Source organism: Quercus lobata, chromosome 6 (assembly GCF_001633185.2).
Source record: "Quercus lobata isolate SW786 chromosome 6, ValleyOak3.0 Primary Assembly, whole genome shotgun sequence".
Taxonomy (NCBI): Eukaryota; Viridiplantae; Streptophyta; class Magnoliopsida; order Fagales; family Fagaceae; genus Quercus; species Quercus lobata.
Genome location: NC_044909.1, coordinates 45,282,842 through 45,304,026, shown reverse-complemented (window position 1 = coordinate 45,304,026; position 21,185 = coordinate 45,282,842). Strand labels below are relative to the sequence as shown.

General features: G+C 35.3%; 1 protein-coding gene across 1 annotated transcript; it reads right to left on the bottom strand.

The window, feature by feature from the left end:
• Window positions 1-717: 717 nt before the first annotated feature.
• On the bottom strand, window positions 718-10,212 carry LOC115950949 (trafficking protein particle complex subunit 2-like). The gene is made up of 6 exons (XM_031068232.1): window positions 10,111-10,212; window positions 9,701-9,788; window positions 8,216-8,301; window positions 8,013-8,074; window positions 6,526-6,611; window positions 718-1,102 (listed from the first exon to the last, which is right to left on the bottom strand). The coding sequence occupies exons 2-6, from the start codon at window positions 9,779-9,781 to the stop codon at window positions 1,010-1,012; spliced, it is 408 nt and encodes a 135-aa protein (XP_030924092.1). The 5' UTR covers window positions 9,782-9,788; window positions 10,111-10,212; the 3' UTR covers window positions 718-1,009.
• Window positions 10,213-21,185: the final 10,973 nt, after the last annotated feature.

The following is a 21,185-nucleotide window of genomic DNA, read 5'->3' as shown; positions in this document are numbered from 1 at the left end:
AATCTATCGAGATATGGCCGAGATCTCACTGGATCCGTCGAGATCTAGTCGAGATTTCCTTCTATCGACGGAGTTAGAGTTGGGCTTATCGAATTTTCAGCCTAAACTTGCGATTTCTAACGGGGACATAACAGGTCTTTAAACGGGTCAGGTTCGTCAATTTCTCAAATAGCCAAACCACCACTCAAAACGACAGCATTAGGTCTTGGTGCCGGAGACCTGCAGCCAACCAAACCACCGCTTGGATCAGGCGGGTCTTTGGGTCTAGGTGGGTGGTGGACAGCCCTACTCACAGCCTCACAAGTGAAATAAAAGAAACAAATTTTGTTTTAAAGTGTGAATAAACTAAAATTAGGCCATGGAAGTAACAGAATTTGTCGGAATAACTACATTTAAAATGATGTCAAACACTTGGGAGTAAAATAAAATAAAATAATAATAACAACAATAAAAACCCCTAGGACCAAAATCAAAACTGACCCTAAATATAGAGGGTATCAAAAAAAAAAAAAAACTGACCCTAAATATAGAGGGTATAAAGTATAATCTACATTTTAATATATAAAAAGCAAAAACCTCCGGTAGATGTAATGTTGAAGCATATACAACCAGTAATTATTAATTAGGGAGATTATGGATTTGTCGAAAAACATATACATAAAAAGATATTGAGAGGATATAAGATTAACGTAACTTGAAAATTATGCCAAAATTCCCAACCCATCTTAATTTACTAATAATCAAATCAAATAATTAGATACAAAGATGCAGACTAATGTATCCCAAGTCCCAAGTTCCCAACTAGAAAAAAGTATCGATTTGCAGTGCAACATTTCATTTTTTTTTAAATGGAAAAAAAAGTATAAAGTTATTCATTCCTAATGATTAATGCACAAGGGTTAGCAGCATATTGTATTTATTTCTCAAAAAAAAAAAAAAAAAAAAAAAAACTTGCTGACTCATTCCCAAAACCACTTGACCTTGTGTCCATCAGAATGTGTGACCACCTCTACAGATATTTTCGTGCAAGGGCACGAACTTTTGTATCAAATTGTGATGATGTAATACGAGAACCGGGCAAATATAGGGGATTAAGAAGAATCTGCAAATTCCCAGACACCATATTAGCCAATAAACAATTTCTTTCATAACAGAGCAATAGGATAAAGTTGCTGAAAACAAGATGCAATCACAAATGTTCTTTTCTAATAGAAAGCACCCATTATGTATTCCAATGGGTCTCTCTCTCTCTTAGCCAGTACAGGAATCATTTCCAAATCTTCATTTGCTGCCAAAGAACCAGAGTCTAACATCCAGCTACAAATGGCTACTTTTTTTTAGATGAATGAGCAATAGTCATTAAGCACAGAGCTGAAGTACAGCAGTTCAACAACACAATGACAGCATTGCTAAACCAGCTGCTACAAACAAACACACCAATACAGCAACATAAGGAACAAAAAATCCCTTAAAACTACCAGATACAAATAGAAAAAACTAAAATACAAATCAACCATTGAAACCCACCTGAGATATCCCCTAGTTAGCACACAAGACTTTATTCAGCTGAGTTTTCTTTATCTTTCTGCAGAATCCCATTCTAGCATTTACATCCCATATAATGGACAGAATTATGCCTTCTTCAGACTTGATGTGCCCATTGTAAATCCTTGCATTCCTTTGAAGCCAGGTGTGGTAAACCTTGGCTGTCAAAGCCAATTTATACACACTGGCTTTGAAACTTCTCTTTTTAGTGCTCATTTGGTACAACTTATTTTTCCACCTTTTGAAAATGGGGTTGTTTGAAAAAGCTGCACCTAGAAAATAGTGCAACTCAAAAAGTTGTACTTTAAAGAAGTGCATTTTGAATCCATGGTCCTTCGCACCCCAACCAATTGCATCCTCCCCCCAAAAGATAGGCCCATTAATTGAACAGAGCTATAGGATCTTCTTCCATAGTCTTTGGGTAAAAGGACATTGGAAATATAGGTGATCCCTGCTCTCAACAGAACTAAAACAACTGGCTGCTTATTACAAACTAATCTATAAATGTCCTGGGCATAATATTGACAGATATAATTCTAACAGTCATTATTCCAGATATAATGATGGAGCACAAGGTTTCCAAAATGAATATTGTAGGGATTTAGGAAGAAGTTATAACATACCCTAGGTTTAAACCATGATTAGCCTAAACCCTAGGCTTCGCTAACTAGAGGCTTGCTATAAATATCACTGAGCCATTGAAAAATTCCAGCAAAAATTTCATAAATATATATATTTTTTTTTTGATAAGAAAATTATTATTATTATTATTCAGACTTGAATCCATTCAATTCAGGCTATTGCATAATCAAGGGGATGCAACAAGTCTTAAGGAGGAAGATGAATGTATAAATTAACTAACAGCTATTCTTACAGCAGAAGAAGCTTTCTTACAAAAAGTTTGAAATAAATGGCTCAATTGGGGAGACCAAAATAATAAATACTTTCACTCTTTGATCAAGGCTAGGCAGGAGCGGAATTCTATTAAATGCTTGCTTGATGATGAGGGGAACAGAAAAGAGAATCCTGCAGATATAAAAGACCTGATTCTCAAGTATTATTAAGATTTTCTTGGTCAGCCAAACTCAATAGATGAGGCTGAAATGATAGGAAATGTATATGGTTTATTTTTTGATCAAAGAATACTAAGATCTCACTGGAGCAGGATGTATCAGAAGTGGAAGTCAGAAATGCTATGTCCTCTCTTGGGAATGATAAAGCTCCTGGCCCAGATGGATTCACTGCATACCTCTTCAAGAGATCCTGGTCTATAATTGGTCAGGAGGTTGTCAAAGCTATTCAATCTATCTTTCAAACTGGGAGGCTTCTTGGGTAGGTAAACTCTACACTCATCACTCTGGTACGTAAGCTGGAAAATCTATCTAAAGTGAATGATTACAGACCTATAGCTTGCTGCAATGTTCTTTATAAATGCATCACAAAAATCTTGGAAATTAGGTTGAGGGAATGTCTTGGCAATCTTATCAGTCCAAATCAGACAGCCTTCTCGAATGGAAGATCCATTTCAGAAAATATTCTACTTGTTCATGAGCTGGTTAAAGGGTATCATAGGTATAAAGAAAAAGAAAGATGTGCCAATAAAGTTGATTTGAAGAAAGTACATGACAAAATTAACTGGAGTTTCATTCTAATGTGCTTACTTTCCGTTGGTTGTCCTCCTAGATTTGTTAATTGGGTTGGGTCAAAACCTGCATTACTACCCCTAAATACTCTATAGCTTTGAATGGAAATTTGGTTGGCTATTTTGGTGGAGGAAAAGGGATCAGACAAGGGAATCCACTTTCTTCCTATCTGTTTGTCTTAGTTACGGAAGCCTTCAACAAGATAGTTCAAGCAAAAGTGGAAGCATCCCAGATCTTCAAATGTCATCCTACTTGTTCAGGGCAGAAATTAACCCATCTATGTTTTGCTGATGACCTTCTCTTGTTTGCTTCTGCTGATCTCCCTTCTCTACTTATTTTCCAAGCACTACAGGACTTCAAAAGGTTTTCTGGTCTCTCAGTGAATCAAAGCAAGAGCGGAATCTATTGCTCTGCTGTTTCTCCAACTTTGAATCAACAGATTCTCACATCTATGCAATTCAGACCTGGTATTCTCCCAATAAAATATTCAGGAATGCCTCTTATTTCGGGCAAATTAACTTAACCAGATCGTAATCCTCTAATAGAAAGAAAAACCAGTAGATTAAATTCCTGGACAAGCAGAAAATTATCTTTTTCTGGAAGATTATTGTTGCTGCAATCAGTGATGTATAGTATCCAGAGCTACTGGTCCAGCATCTTTATACTTCCAAAGAAGGTTATCAAAGCCATTGAACAGAGATTCAAAATGTTCTTATGGAAAAGGGGTAGAAGAAAACAAGGGCAACATTAAGGTAGCTTGGGATCAACTTTGTTTTCCAAAGAGGGAAGGGGGCCTTAAAAAGATTGAAGACTGGAATAAGGAAGCAATAATGAAACATATCTGGTCCCTTTTTGCTCAGGCAGGTTCACTTTGGGCGGCTTGGGTCTATGATAATCTTCTTAAGTCCAAGCGCTTTTGGTCTGTAAAATGTCCTTAGGATAGAACTTGGGGCCTTGGGGGTGGAGGAATTTGCTCAAGATTAGGAATGAAGCTAGAGCCTTTTTAAAGTTTAAGGTAGGAGATGGGCATCACATTTTTCTTTAGCAAGATAACTGGCACCCTGCCGGTATTCTCTGTCAAACATTTGGGCATAGAATAATCTATGATGCAGAAAGCTCTTTTGATGCTAAAGTGGATAATGTTTTGAGGAATGGAGAATGGTATTGGATCCTGCTAGGTCAGAAGATCTTGTAACAATTCAAATTCAACTGTGCTTGGTTCATATTAAAGTGAATGATCAGCTTACTGGTCTGCTGTTCCTCAAAAAAAAAAAAAAAAAAAAAAAGCTTACTGGTCTGCTTCACTTAGTGGTAAATTTGTGTGTGCTGCTAACTGGAATCAGATCAGAAGCAGAAGTGCAGAAGTGGATTGATGGAAACTATTATGGTTTCCTGAAGCCATCCCTAAACATAGCTTCATTACTCTTAAAAATAGGTTAACAACTAGATTGAGATTGCTACAATGGGGGTGGAATGGAGATGGTAGTTGTGTCTTTTTCAGGAATGGAGTTGAGAGGGGGGATCAACTGTTTTTTGGGTGCACTTTCACTGGTAGAGTCTGGAAGCACAACATGGGACTTTGTTAAGTGTCAAGTATTCTTAGTAATTGGGATGATATTGTCTCTTTGGGGGAAAAATAATCTAAAAGTAAAAGATTTTAGAGCCATTCTCTGTAAAGGTTCATGGTGAGCTACGGTCTACCATATCTGGTTACAAAGAAACAATATGGTTTACAATGGAGATGTCATCTCAGAGGAGAGTTTGATAAAGAGGATAGGCTGGGATGTCAAGAACAGGCTTGGGAAGATTGCTAATTCAGGCAACTCTCTTTTTCTTGCAGTGTTGAGGACCAATTGGGGCTTCTGCTACTAAGTGTCTGAGTTTGGCATTGGTCCATTAGTTGTTGCCAATAGATTAGTTCTTTCATTGTTGCAATTTGCTTTCTGCTATAACTTTGGCTAATTGTGTAGTTCTCAATTAGAACTTAGTTTGAGGGGTTATTTGAGTGTTTGTGTTTAGTACATCAAAGCTGATGCTTTGCTGATTTGTACTTAGTATCTTCTTAATGGAATTACTGACTTATCAAAAAAAAAAAAGTGTGGTTATAAATTGATTTTAGAAACGACTTATTAATGTTCATAAATAAAATATAGACTACTAAGACTCTAGGAAATCAAATAAAAATACTAATAATATATATAGAGACTACTAAGACTAAACCCTAACTCTAATTCACCTGGGCCAAAGCCAAATTATTGAATTAGGCAAATACACTTAATCCTATGAAATTAAATAAAATACTAATAATCTAATTATTTTACTAGACTTTTAAACTTAAATAAAACTATCTCCATACTCCCTGCATCGCATAAGTACTATAAGAGAATGATGAAATGTCAGAATCTATTACATTTTACAATACGACATATTGAAAAGTCAACAAACCTAGAAAAACTCTGATTGGCATTGATCAGTCTATAGTCATGAAGCATGCATAAGGCCCAACATTATTTAATTTGGTGCCTGCTATATACTTCAAAGAAGAGAATTGACCATCAAAATGATAGCAATCAACATAATCATAGGTATTTCTGGTAGGTTTTCTAATGGTTTGAACAGCATTCAGCCAAGGTACCATCTGTTTACCTCTTCAGAACAAGGAGTAGAATTAGAAATTATCAATAGCAGTAGATAAAAGAAACAAAATGCAAGCATACTATGTGCACAAGTTGGAAAAGAAGAAAGATAAGGAATGCAGGTTAAGGTCTTTGCTGGAGAGACAATGACCAAATCATCACATTTGCAATTTTTCAGTAGAAGATGCACTTGTTAATTTCACTTAAGTGAGTCCACGAATTTTTATGTTTTAAGAAGTTCTTTTCGGTTCTGAGCAATTTTAGGCTTCATAATCTTCACAAAACCAATGACTCTGATATTAGGACCAACACTGGCACCATATTGACGAATACCATAATAAGCACATATTTTCCTACTACATGTGGCCCTTTCATGAACGTGTAGAAAGTGGCTACTGATCAAAATTTCACTATTGATTCTACATTCCGTAAATACAGAATGTACACCAGGAAGTGACTATATCCCATTTGGCTGTACATCCTAAAGCCTCAGGATAAAGGTTTTTTGATAAGTAGCCTCATGAAAGTCATAGAATCTTAACAGCATAAACTCCTAACATATGAAAGGACAAGAATAACTGCTCAGCCTGATGATCATCATTGTCAAGGAGATTCAGTCTACCAAAAAGAACATGTTATATGCTAAAGAACTAGTACGCAAGAAAAATAATTTACTAGAAAAGTTTAAAGTTATAATTTACCTTTATATAAAGCTCATGAACCTCTTGGAAAAAGCTCTTAATTCCATCATCATTACGAGAGTCATGAAGCAGCATCAATCGCATATGTAAGCTTGGTTAAAGAAAATATTAAATTCTCACTGGCATACAACAAAAAACTTTTTTTTATAAGCAATAATTTTATTAAAGACTAGAAAGGAATCAAGTACACAGGAAGTATACTAGATGTACATCATACTAAAAATTGTTAAAAGTACAGTGATCAATAAACTCTAATAAGTTTGAGAATGAGAAACTTCCTGGTGCTGACACCCATTCAAACAGAGTTCTTAAAAAGTGCAATTTCAGATCTAGAATGGTCCTCTCACATGTCAAAGCTTTTTGCATTTCTTTCCTTCCTTATACACCATAATAATCAGTGAGGGATAGCCTTCCACATAGCACTATTTTGATGTCGCCCAAATCAACCCTGCCAACAAGCTAGTAAATCAACAACTCTTCCAAGCTCACCTACCAAACCCCAAAGAGCAAAAACCAAATTCCACAATTCTCTTGCAACATCAACACTATCTCCACATTCCCTTTACCCATACAACACTAGCTCACCAATACAATGTTTCGCTTCCTCAAGTTATCTGCAGTTAAAATCTTCCCCGATGAAGCAACTGAAAGAAAGTATGCTACTTTCGTTGGGACTCTAGGCTTCCGAATGGTTTTTTTTCCAAGGTAAAGTTAACGATCAATAATAGGGTCTAACTTCGAATCCCAACACAACTTATCCTCCCCCTGCCCTCTCACTTCAGTAGAATACAGTACATCCAAGAATGACGAAAGTGACTCCAATTCCCAATCCTACACGGCTCATGTGAAATTTAACTCCCAATGAACAGATTCATTATGGAGATGCAAATGATCCACTACTAGAACCTCCCCATCCCTTGCAATAAAATACAACTCTGGATATGATTCCTTTAAGCTGAGTGCACCACACCAAACATCCAACCAAAATTTTATTCTAGTACCATCAGCTACCTCAAATTTAATGAAGCAACTGAATATACTTCCATAAGCTAACCCCATATGGCCCATTAATAGACTTGGTACACCACCCACCCCCCACTGAACCATACGTTTCGTACAGAGACTTGGTATACCAACAGAAAACTACAAGAATAAATAAAAGACATTTCACTGTCACAGTTTTGAAGCATGCTAAAAGAATACCACAGTGACAACAGCCATGAAGACATTGGACATTATTACCATCCCATCTAATGTGCTCATATGTGTGATACAACTATTCCACTAGGGCCATGTCATTGTTTAGATTTTAAATAACTAACTTTTAGACATAAAAGTTTACAGAATCCAAACAATGGTGACCATCTCACCAATGCATAATGCCAGTATCAGATGTAAAAAAAATTTAAATTTAACTTCCTCTCATGATAAAAATAGAAACACAAATTTTATGCCATCTATAAAGCATCCACAAATAGAGAGGATATGACCAGCTGTAACATAAACTGACACCACCAAATCATTAAATCTGTCTATTGCTTTCAAAAACCTGCATAAGAATGTAAGGAAGGAGATTGTTAGGAGGTACATTGATGACAAAAATAGGTGCAACACAAGAAAAATAGAGTAAACGCATAGTTGTTACTCTGGAATACATTGACATATTTATATCATGAGGAACAGAACTCACATGGCACTAGTAGTCCATGCAAGGTCTTGAACAATATCCAAAGCGGCATGTAATATGAACTGATGCAGCTGAGCCGCATCTTCTCTCTATTACCAAGAAATACAACACCAACAACAAATAGCTTTAAATGAGCCATAATGTACAACTCATATGGTAAGCTCCAATAAAAATTTAAAAAAAATTAAATAATAAATAAAAACCAAAAGCGAATCAAATGAATCATGATGATTACACAATGCATCAAATAAGATAACAAAACTCAATCATGAGTCAACATAAAAAGCAAGCTTTCATCATACAGAACGTGATACTGATCAATTGATGCAAGACAGGTTCAAAAAGTGATTGGAAGGGGAGATAGAACAGGAATAAAAATGAAGATAGCCATAGGAATCACCACCTAGGGTTTTCTTGGAATTAGCACCAAGTAGGAACCTAGGTTGCTAGGAATCAACGCCCAGCAATGGGAAAATTCCAATATAAAATTTCATTCCTCAATAATTGGTCTTCTATGTTTATTAAAGCCATTTTAAATAGGATTTAAGGAGTACATCAATAAGGAAATTAATAAAACCATAATCAAAACATAATCCTCAATTAGAATTAAGTTAAATCAATGGAAATTCAAAATTCAAATTAGCATTAATTTTGGTGTCTGCACCACCAATGCTTTTAGCATTATATTATTTTTCCTTTTCTTTTTATTTTTTTTAATAAGTAATGGTATTTTATTAAAAAAGACTATTTGGTGCACAAGCCTAAAAGAATTACCAAAACAAAAAAATAAGCACAAAAGTCAAGTGATCCTTTGAAGTCTAAAAGGCAATTGCTATTTGTAAGACCTCATGCACAAGACCAATAAAAAAAAGTTCTAATCACCAATGATTCCAACTGAGACATCGAGCTTTCCACATTCTCAAAAGTGAAGCTATTTCATTCCCTCCACAATATCATCATCAAACAGAAAACGGACAAGGTTCCAAATATCCTATGAGTGCTTCCTAAAAAAATTCCTCCACCAGAACAAGAAATCTCAGATTCCACATCCATATGAAATATCAAAAAAAAAAAAAATTCAAAGCCAAATAGAAACATTTCTTTGTTAGGCAACAGTTAGCCTTGAAAATATGGATCACTTCAGTAGAACTTGCATGACTATAAAATGGAAAACATAAAAGTCACAGGCAAATGCATCCCGCAGTTTTTAACTCTAAATTATAGACATTTCCATACCAAAGAATATAACTAAAAAGCACGGACACGGGTACTACACAGTGACCCGAGCAATTTCTAAAAAATTATAACATGAAACCGCCCAGTACAAAACCAGTGTGACACGGTTATAGCACCCTAAATGAAGTGTCAGTGCTTCCTAAGAAAATAATAATAATAATAATATAGACATTCACAAGGCGAAGGAATTTACAGTTTATACAAAAGGAAGAAAGAAAATGTAAATACAAAGAAGAATAAAGAATGGTATACTTTAGTAGCTGATCCAACTTCAGCTTCATATATAGGGATGTCATTCCTGCTCACAATGATAAAACAAGCTGTGGTCGCCATTAAAACCCTGCAAAGTGTAAAAAGAACCTTAATAATAAACTTTTGTGTTGATGAGTTGGTATTTGCAATATTAAATTCAACAAGATTTATGGTTTTAGTATTGTAATTCTACATGAAAATTTATCAATTTGAATGGGAAATTTTCCCAGTGAATTTCTAAATTGATCCAATTGTAGTTATGTGAAGATCAAAATCCATGAAATTTACAGTTTGTTTGGTACGAGTATTTTAGGGAGGATGGAAAATGGGAGAAAGAAAATGAGAAGATAGGTTATCATTTTGGTCTGTTTGGTAGGAAAGAAAATGAGAGGGGGAGATAGAGAGCGTACCGGTGCCGGAAAGCAATAAGGGAGCTTCAGATGTGTCACCGTAAAGGAAGCACTGAGTGGAAAGCAAAAGAATCCGGTAGTAAAACTAACTAAAAGAGAAAGAAATTTATTCCAAATTAGGCTTTAAATAAAGTTTAAAAAGAAAAATAAAATGCCTGACGAGTAACATCTCTTTTTTTTTTGGTGAATTTTAAAAATTTAATCACTGTTTGGATCAGATTTTTTTGTCCCAAATATCTATATTTTCCTAAATTTAAATACAGACAGAATTAAAGGACAATAAAATAAAAATATGTCTTTAATAATTTACATCAATTATAATTTGAGATTACTACAATTATAATTGTTATCCTTTAATTTTGTCTCTACTTAAACTTAGGGAAATATGAGTATTTTGGACCAAAAAAAAAAATCCGATCCAAACAGGGAAAGCCCCTTAAATAGTAGTATAGATAAATAACACTTAAATTTTGTAAAATATATTTTACTTTAGAGAAATTGTGAAATGCAATAATAAAATACCATTTTACAAAATTTATATTTAACTCACTTTGCTATTTATATTTCATAAGTATATTGAAAAAAATATATTTAGATATTATATATATATTTATTTATTGAAACCCAAAACTAAGAGGATATTCAATTAGATTCCAAAATTGAAGTTTAATTTTGTATCATGTGCTAAATTATTTTCTTAATTTCAGTGCAAGTATTTTCTTTCATTGCAACAATCGGAAATTTTGTTAGCTTTATATTAAATGTGACACCACTTTCAATAAGAATTATTTCTTTTTTAAATATAATAATTTTATAACATATTGAACTTTTAGTTTAAAATTATTTATTTTATTTTAATACAACTAGACAACTCATTTAAAAATAATAATAAATAAATAACCCTATCATTTGAAAGAGATTATTATTTTGAATCTAAATTGAGTAAGATAATTAAAGAATCTTTCTAACACTATAATTAAAAAACTTAAACCATAATTATAATTAACATAACTGATAACTCAGGGAAAACTAAACTTTGAGAATATAATTTAAGAGGAAAAGTTGAACTCTTATTTATTTTTTATTTTTAAATACTCTCACCAAGAATAAAAATATAATGATCAAAACCATAATTTATAAAACTGACTGTAAAACATAACACAAATACCAAAGTTATAAAGTAGACATAACAAATGAAAACCAAATAATACTACAACAAATGCCAAACTATGGTAATCCAAAAACCCAAAAAAAAAAATTTAATTTTCATAAAACAAGAAACAAAAACAAAATAATACGAAATAATAATACTGATATATTTAGATTTTTTTTTAAAACTTATTATTAATAATTCAAATAACTACCCTTTTCCTTTCCACTTTTTAGGTGCATTCCTGCGGACACCATCCAAGTTATCTAGATAGGAAATTCCTTTTCAAACATGTCTCTTCTTTCTGTTCAATCGAGATCCTTCAAAAAGTATATTATGTTCTAGAAGTTAATTGTTCATATATTATTTAAAAAATGCACACATGAAATAAATATATCGCAACACAATAACAAAAATTAAATTAATAAGAAGGAAAATAATACATATATTTTCTTAAAAAAAACATACACAAACATTAAAATTTACATTTTCTACTAAGTAATATTCTTATAAGGCTTTTTTAAGAGCTAACAAAATATAGTAATGACTATATTTAGCTTATGTGGAAATTATAAAATGAATATAATTGCATATTTTAAAATGTACTCACTTATATGCATAAGGTTTCAAGGTTAAATGAGTTTTTATCAAAGAGAGTTAATTGAGTAAATTCGGCTTAACTATGATTCAGGCATGTCAACTCACAATTGACACATTTTTTATTTGTGTACAAAAATAGTCAATTGTTTCTACACGATCTCGTTTAGATTGAATCCTAACCCGTACAAATCCAAGTGGTATTTTCATAACACGTCAAACATGACCACCTCTAGTCTAAACAGAGATTCATTTTGCAATTTTTGTGGTGTTTGACAACTTTTTTGGTTTATGGGAGATGCATTTCGCATTTTTCATTTTCTAAAGTAAAAATGAGAATCCTATAATATGAGATATATGCATATTCATTTTCATTTTAGATAAATTGTTTTGGATCCATTGGCCACAAATCCTACTCACCATCCTAAAACATACCAGCTTAAATACTGGTTTGTTTCAATCTACACCAACTATTTTGCCCTTTTACAGTTGATATAAATTTACTCAACTGTTTGTTTTCAAAAATATATATATTACTCAACCGTTTCAAATCATTTTTCTTACTTTTTTTAAGTATGTAATGAATAAATGAAAGAATAAAACATTTATCTAGGTATGTTTTATCTTTCGCATGGGTGGAGCTATGTTGGTGACTGGGGGGGTCATTGTCAGACCATTGGTTTGATTAGAAGTTCTACTTTTTTAATTCCCAAGTTTTAATATATTTTTCTGATCTGGTGTGAGATGATATTGCTCTTTATTGTTATTATATTACTCTATGTTGTAAGTTGAGATTGTTGTCCACATCTGTTGCTACTTGCTAGTAAATGTTGCTCTCTGTTACTAAATATACCTGTAACTATTTTTCCTACTTTTTTTTTTTTTTTCTGCTCTATTTTGATGTGGCCATTCTTTTGGCTTTGTATTCTTTCTTTTCTTTGCATAAAATTTATAATTTTGTCTCAAAAAAGAGTGCTGAGCTTATTTGAAACTAGCAAAAATGACTTTAAGATCTTGAGAAGTACTAGAGTATTCTTCTCCTTCTTTTTTTTTTTTTTTTTTTTTTAATTTATTTATTAAACCAATTGATAAGATTTATTCAAAATACCAAAGTCATCTTTTTTTTTTTTTTATATATATATAATTTCATATTGGCTTATAAGGATTTTGTTATTTTTAATTCTAAAGTTTTTATATTTTCTTGGAGATGTAATTGTTATATTTATATTTAATTTCTTGAATGGTTGAACTTATGGTTGTTAAAAGGACTAAGAGAAACTTAGAAGGGAAAATGAACTTAAGATACTTAATTGGTCATTTAGTTTTTTTAAGTGCTAATAAAAATTACATTGATTAAACCAATGCACAAAAACATATATGTAGCATTTTGAGTTTTTCTTAAATTGTGACTCACTACGAGATAGTTTAACCTCAGCTCCCCCTAACCAAAATTTTTAGCTCTGCCCCTAAATCTTTCGTTTTGTTTATTTCAACATTAACATTTTATGAAAAACAAAACATTTTTTAGAAAACTATCTAATTTCCTATATTTGATAGCAACCATAAAATAAGTTGAAAAACTATATTTTAACTTTTTTTATTTAGCTTGACATGAGATAAAATTGTTTTCCATAAAATTTTAGTAAGAATCAACTCTATCTTATGTCAAACTAAATAAGGAAAGTCAAGAGATGGTTTTTCTTTGACTTTTCCCCCCTTTCTTGACACTACTAAATACAGTAAAATATGAAATACTATCTTCACATAAGGCTTTTCGTCAAAAGAAACAAAGTGTTAATGTTGATACTATGAGCTTTGAATAATTTTTTTGGAAATTATATGATATGAGCATGTTTTTCATATAATAATGAGTTATATGAAATTATTTTGAGTTCATGAATAATATATACTCTATGAATATATATTGTACAGTAATGGTAATCCCAAAATGGTGAAATTGGAATATTTATTTATTCTAATCAAATTGAAAACAACATACACCTATAGTACAATTAGCCACATTACTCGTGCTCTGCGTATGCAACGAGGTTTATTTATTTATTTTTTTTCGTCTAGTGTACGTGAGATTAGGAATTAAGAAAAACAAAAATTCAAAAAAAAAACAGAAAAATTAAATACTGTAAAAGAAACCGATGAGTCTTGATAAAGTAAAAAAAAAAAAAAAAAATTGAATGTATTCTTAAGGGAAATGTCAAAGTGGACTAAGCAGTTTTTTTTTTTTTTTTTTAATATTAATTTTTGGATAAGTTTGTTTTGAAGATATGAATTAGTAGAAGAATGTCCTATTTTATAGGTATTTTACATAGAGTTGAAAATATATTTTTATCTGGTTGTCTTTAAGTTTTGTCCCTATTAAACGTAGGGTCTAAAGATCTTTCTAAATCACATAAAAGTCCAATCCAAAAAGGGGAATTCTCTTATAAATAGTATATATATATTTATGACTTTGAAGAAGTTAATAAAAATATATATCAATTTTACAATTTGCAATCTAGGGTTAAAAAAAAAAAATATATATATATATATATATATATAGTGTGTGTGATGAGGCTCTTTTTTTTTTTTTTTTTTTTTGGAAAATTTTTTGGATAAGTTTTTTTTTTTGATAAACAAACTAACTATTAAACACACACACTTAATTACATTTTCTCACCAAACTCAAACACATTACTTAACCTAAAGTAATGTTCCCTCAAAAAAAAAAAAAAAAAAACCTAAAGTAATGGATAAGTTTGTTTTGAAGACATGGATTAGTAGGAGAGTGTCTTATTTTGTAGGCATTTTAAGTGAAGTTGGAGATATATATTTACCTAGTTGTCGCAAGTTTTGTTTATGTTAAACGTAAGGTCTAGGAGTATTTCTTAATCACATAAAAATCTAGTCAAAAGAGAGAATCATGTTATAAATAGTATAGATAGATAACTCAATTGGTTAGTACCTCTGGCATGATTTGCAACCAAACATGAGAATCTGATGCCAGAGGAATCTGGATTCCCCCTTTAAACCCCTATTAGTAAAAACGTGGATTCCCTTTAAAATAAGTGGGTATTCCCCCACTTATTGGTTAGTACTTCTGGCATGATTTGCAACCAAACATGGGTATCTGATGCCAGGGGAATTTGGATTCCCCCTTTAAACCCCTATTAGTAAAAACGTGGATTCCCTTTAAAATAAGTGGGTATTCAGATTCCCAAACTTAAAGGAAATTATATTTTTTATAAATTGACAATTTTAACCATTTTTCCTTATCATCTAAGCAATTACGATAAGATATAAAACAAATCATCAATATTTTTTTCCCTTATTTTTATCTTTTCCCGCCAAAATAAAATAAACAGGATAAACAATTTTGATATATTTTTTAACAAAATTCTATTTAGATTTCACGTGTGGAAAAAAAAAAAAGTTTGAAGAGGACCCTCCACTATTGCCAAGTATTCACTTTTATTGTTGTATGTGTTGCTCAACAAATTATTAATAGTTTATATTTTTCTTGTCATTATTTATTTAGAGGAAGATTTTTTTTTTTTTAAGGACTTGGTAGTTCATATTCAAATCTAAAGATAAAATGAGAAAAATAAATAGTTCATTTAAGATTTTTGGGAATAAACTAAACATTATCATTTCACATTCATAGGAATCTTAAGAGATTCCCAATGAAATCAAACATAGGAATAGTTGCTTTCCTAGGCATTTAGATTGTATGGAATCACATTCCTAAGAATCTGGATGCTAGGAGTAATGTGGAATTGTGGATTTCTTCGTACCAAATGCCACATTAGTATTTTTGTGAGACATATAGGGTTCAAATTGTTGATATGTTTACAACATTTTCACAACAAATTCTAAGTGTCATATTGTTATTGGTTATTATTTGTAGCCAAAAAAATTAATTTTAGTGAAGGGTTCAAATTAGAACTGTAGGGGGTCGATTTATAACAACTCCAAGATAAAATCGGACTCGTATTTTAAAAAGGCCTCCCACAACATCATTTGTAGAGAGTGGGCTCAAAAGGTATGACCTGGGCATGAGTGAATGGTTTTAGTTGTAGTTCCTACGAGGAACACCACATGGGCGGGCTTGGCTTTCCTAGCCCCAACTCCTTGGTGGCCAGCCCCCTTTTATCTTTGTTTGTTTCGCCTTTTATACTGGTGTCCTATTCCCCTTTTTTGTGTCCACGTGTTGATTTCTGCTTTTGGGGTGCAGGCCTGTCCAGTCGACCCATACCTGGAGTGGTTGGGAGTTGCTGGAAAGGCATATGGGCATGGGCATGGGTTTGTTAGACGCTCAATTATGTATTGCTGTGTTGGCTGCTTTTTCCCTGGCCCTGCCTGCTACACTCGGCTTGTTCCTTTCTTTGGGCGTTTAATGAAGTGCCGAGGAGGAGGTCGTCCTCGGCAATGGCCCTCCTCAGCTTGGGTTGTGGTCCTTAGAATAAACTGGGCCTGGGCCGGGGCTACACTTTCTTTGGCCCCACAATAGCCCCTCAAAAGCCTGCTGCCCGACTTTTAGTTGGGGAAGGAGGGTTTTGATAATGTTGGGCCTACGTCATAGCCCGTTCTGATCCTGCACTCCATAAATATTTGCATTTTTTCGTTACTCGGGAGTCGCGTCAAAGCAAGGGAAGCGCCTTTATTTTTCATTCGCGCGGAGTCCTGTGATATTTCGGTATTCGAAGCGCGCCTTCACGAGGATCTTCAGATCCTACGGCTGAGGATGGGGTTGGAACTTGAGCCCAGTCTGCTTTGTCTGTAGCGTTCCTTGGAAATCTGCACAAGTTAAATGCCACCGGTCTGCTCTGTGTATAAATAGGATAGGGGGTCACTCTTCTTGTGTACAAACCCTTCTGCTTCCCTCAGAAACATAATCCATCCACCCTACTCAGTCTCCATTTCGGTGTCATTTAGCCTCAGGTTAATATGCTTGAGGCAAGGGTAGGGATGAAGGATCTTTACCCGCTTCAGAGGCACCGAGTCCTCAAGATGATACGGTACGGACAAGGATGGCACAGATTCAAGCCAGTCCTCCGCTTTGAGAGGGGGAAGATGGTCTTCCTCTTTCTTTTAGTCAAAATCCGAAGCAGGTTCTGGTCATGCCAGATTTTTGGCATGTCAGAAGAAGGAATTTCCGCCATCAACGCCGTCTGCCTTGTCGCAGGCAAGTTTTCGCGGGGGTTCCCCAACTTCCGGCTCCCTACACCTTTTCTTCAACGGTGCAGGCCCCAAGTTGGGTTCCCTGCACCTTTTCTTCAGCGGCGCTGGCCCAAAGCCAGGTGCTCTCTGCACCTTTTCTTCGAAGGTGCAGGCCCCTCGTTGGGTTCTTTTGCTGCCTGAGTTATGGGCATGTAAAAGTATTGAGGAGTGGTTCCCTTACTCGACATCTCGGCGCAGCAGCCAACCTCTCCTCTGTGTTTCTCCTTCGGCTTTATCTTTACTCTCTTGTATTTTTCTTTTTACTTACGTAGTTAGCTTTACTGTAAGCTTATTTCAGCTTTTCATTGTACACTGTACTATTCCTTTGTCTTAATAAAAGATGAGTTTATTTCCTTCTATATATTTTTCTTTTCTGCAACAACTACTTTATGCATGAATATTAAATATAAGCTTGCCTCTATGATACTCGGAGCAGAAGAATGCCTTAACATAAACTCATAATAATTCAAACTTACGGACATTATCAAGTATAACAATGGTAATTCGCAATAAATTAAACTCTTGGAACTAACCGAGATAGCGGCTGAGTGCTGCGCGATGCGTGCCAGACCAAGGTCCGAGAACGATAAACTCCAAATAACTCATCCGAGAGGGTAGCCGAGCAGTGAGGGACCTCAATTGTGTTTTTTTGGTAGCATACTGCCCTAAATTGCATCAATCCCTTCGGCACTGAGGGTCCGAGGGTAGACTGGGCAATCCATTCAGTGTAGGGATTAACCCAACCGTTAATGGGGGAATTCTCCTCTGCTAGATCCTAAGGCCCATGTAACGTAGTTTTTCTTTTAAGTACTGGGTTTCCCAATAGGCTTGAGTCCGAGGACCATACAAGGCCTTGGTTCTGTCCAAAACTTGTAATTCTTCTTTTTAAGTAGTTGGTTTCCCCAGAGGCTTGAGTCCGAGGACCATACAAGGCCTTGGTTCTGTCCAAAACTTATACTTTTTCTTTTTAAGTAGTTGGTTTCCCTAGAGGCTTGAGTCCGAGGACCATACAAGGCCTTGGTTCTGTCCAAAACTTGTACTTCTTCTTTTTAAGTAGTTGGTTTCCCCAGAGGCTTGAGTCCGAGGACCATACAAGGCCTTGGTTCTGTCCAAAACTTGTGTTTTTGCTCTTAAGTAGTTGGTTTCCCCAGAAGCTTGAGTCCGAAGACCATACAAGGCCTTGGTTCTGTCCAAAACTTGTAATTTTTCTTCCAAGTAGTTGGTTTCCCCAGAGGCTTGAGTCCGAGGACCATACAAGGCCTTGGTTCTGTCCAAAACTTGTAGTTTTTCTTTTTAAGTAGTTGGTTTCCCCAGAGGCTTGAGTACGAGGACCATACAAGGCCTTGGTTCTATCCAAAACTTGTGTTTTTGCTCTTAAGTAGTTGGTTTCCCCAGAGGCTTGAGTCCGAAAACCATACAAGACCTTGGTTCTGTCCAAAACTTGTAATTTTTCTTCCAAGTAGTTGGTTTCCCCAGAGGCTTGAGTCCGAGGATCATACAAGGCCTTGGTTCTGTCCAAAACTTGTAGTTTTTCTTTTTAAGTAGTTGGTTTCCCCAGAGGCTTGAGTCCGAGGACCATACAAGGCCTTGGTTCTGTCCAAAACTTGTACTTCTTCTTTTTAAGTAGCTGGTTTCCCCAGAGGCTTGAGTCTGAGGACCATACAAGGCCTTGGTTTTGTCCAAAACTTGTACTTTTGCTCTTAAGTAGTTGGTTTCCCCAGAGGCTTGAGTCCGAAGACTATACAAGACCTTGGTTCTGTCCAAAACTTGTAATTTTTCTTCCAAGTAGTTGGTTTCCCCAGAGGCTTGAGTCCGAGGACCATACAAGGCCTTGGTTTTGTCCAAAACTTGTAGTTTTTCTTTTTAAGTAGTTGGTTTCCCCAGAGGCTTGAGTCCGAGGACCATACAAGGCCTTGGTTCTGTCCAAAACTTGTGTTTTTACTCTTAAGTAGTTGGTTTCCCTAGAGGCTTGAGTCTGAAGACCATACAAGGCCTTGCTCTGTCCAAAACTTGTAATTTTTCTTCCAAGTAGTTGGTTTCCCCAGAGGCTTGAGTCCGAGGACCATACAAGGCCTTGGTTCTGTCCAAAACTTGTAGTTTTTCTTTTTAAGTAGTTGGTTTCCCCAGAGGCTTGAGTCCGAGGACCATACAAGGCCTTGGTTCTGTCCAAAACTTGTACTTCTTCTTTTTAAGTAGTTGGTTTCCCCAGAGGCTTGAGTCCGAGGACCATACAAGGCCTTGGTTCTGTCCAAAACTTGTAGTTTCTCTTTTTAAGTAGTTGGTTTCCCCAGAGGCTTGAGTCCGAGGACCATACAAGGCCTTGGTTCTGTCCAAAACTTGTACTTCTTCTTTTTAAGTAGTTGGTTTCCCTAGAGGCTTGAGTCCGAGGACCATACAAGGCCTTGGTTCTGTTCAAAATTTGTACTTCTTCTTTTTAAGTAGTTGGTTTCCCTAGAGGCTTGAGTCCGAGAACCATACAAGGCCTTGGTTCTGTCCAAAACTTGTACTTTTTCTTTTTAAGTAGTTGGTTTCCCCAGAGGCTTCAGTCCGAGGACCATACAAGGCCTTGGTTCTGTCCAAAACTTGTATTTCTTCTTTCTGTCCAAAACTTGTATTTCTTCTTTCTGTCCAAAACTTGTATTTCTTCTTTTTAAGTAGTTAGTTTCCCCAGAGGCTTGAGTCCGAGGACCATACAAGGCCTTGGTTCTGTCCAAAACTTGTACTTCTTCTTTTTAAGTAGTTAGTTACCCCAGAAGCTTGAGTCTGAGGACCATACAAGGCCTTGGTTCTGTCCAAAACTTGTACTTCTTCTTTTTAAGTAGTTGGCTTCCCCAGAAGCTTGAGTCCGAGGACCATACAAGGCCTTGGTTCTGTCCAAAACTTGTACTTCTTCTTTTTAAGTAGTTGGTTTCCCCAGAGGCTTGAGTCCGAGGACCATACAAGGCCTTGGTTCTGTCCAAAACTTGTAGTTTTTTTTAAATCCTCGGCCGAGCCCCTTGGCCCATCTGCGTGGCTGACGCTTTAAAGTGTAGTCAAGAATCATAGTCCCCAACGAAGCTCTACGCTAGCACGCTGTAACTGGTTGGTAGAAAATGACAAGGGTACTATCGCACACCATCACTTATGCCAGGACACAAACCTCCCCACAGACGGCGCCAATTGTAGGGGGTCAATTTATAACAACTCCAAGATAAAATCGGACTTGTATTTTAAAAAGGCCTCCCATAACATCATTTGTAGAGAGTGGGCTCAAAAGGTATGACCTGGGCATGAGTGAATGGTTTTAGTCGTAGTTCCTACGAGGAACACCACATGGGCGGGCTTGGCTTTCCTAGCCCCAACTCCTTGGTGGCCAGCCCCAACTCCTTGGTGGCCAGCCCCCTTTTATCTTTGTTTGTTTCGCCTTTTATACTGGTGTCCCATTCCCCTTTTTTGTGTCCACGTGTTGATTTTTGCTTTTGGGGTGCAGGCCTGTCCAGTCGACCCATACCTGGAGTGGTTGGGAGTTGCTGGAAAGGCGTATGGGCATGGGCATGGGCATGGGGTTGTCAGACGCTCAATTCCGTATTGCTGTGTTGGCTGCTTTTTCCCTGGCCCTGCCCGCTACACTCGGCTTGTTCCCTTCTTTGGGCGTTTAATGAAGTGCCGAGGAGGAGGTCGTCCTCGGCAATGGCCCTCCTCGGCTTGGGCTGTGGTCCTTAGAATAAACTGGGCCTGGACCGGGGCTACACTTTCTTTGGCCCCACAAGAACTAATAACAATTCACCTTCTAAAATTTGTTGTGAAAATATTGTAGATGTAACATTTCTCTTTCATGTAATTATTATTTTTCTAGGGTGCAATTTGTAGGTTTGGGTCCTTAAAAAAAGAGATTGAGATAAGGTGCAATAAATTGCAACTAATGCAATTGCCCACTTTCATCTCTCAAATCTTTTTACTTTCTTAACTTTAACTTGTTTACCTTTTTTTTATTAATAATTTTTATTTAATGATTGATATGAAAAATTATTTATTTTTTTAACTCTCAATCTCAGCAATCCATTACAATCGCATGTCCTAAGTATTGCACCTCATAGTCAATCCATAAGGAGATGAGCCCTTATAGTTGACAGTT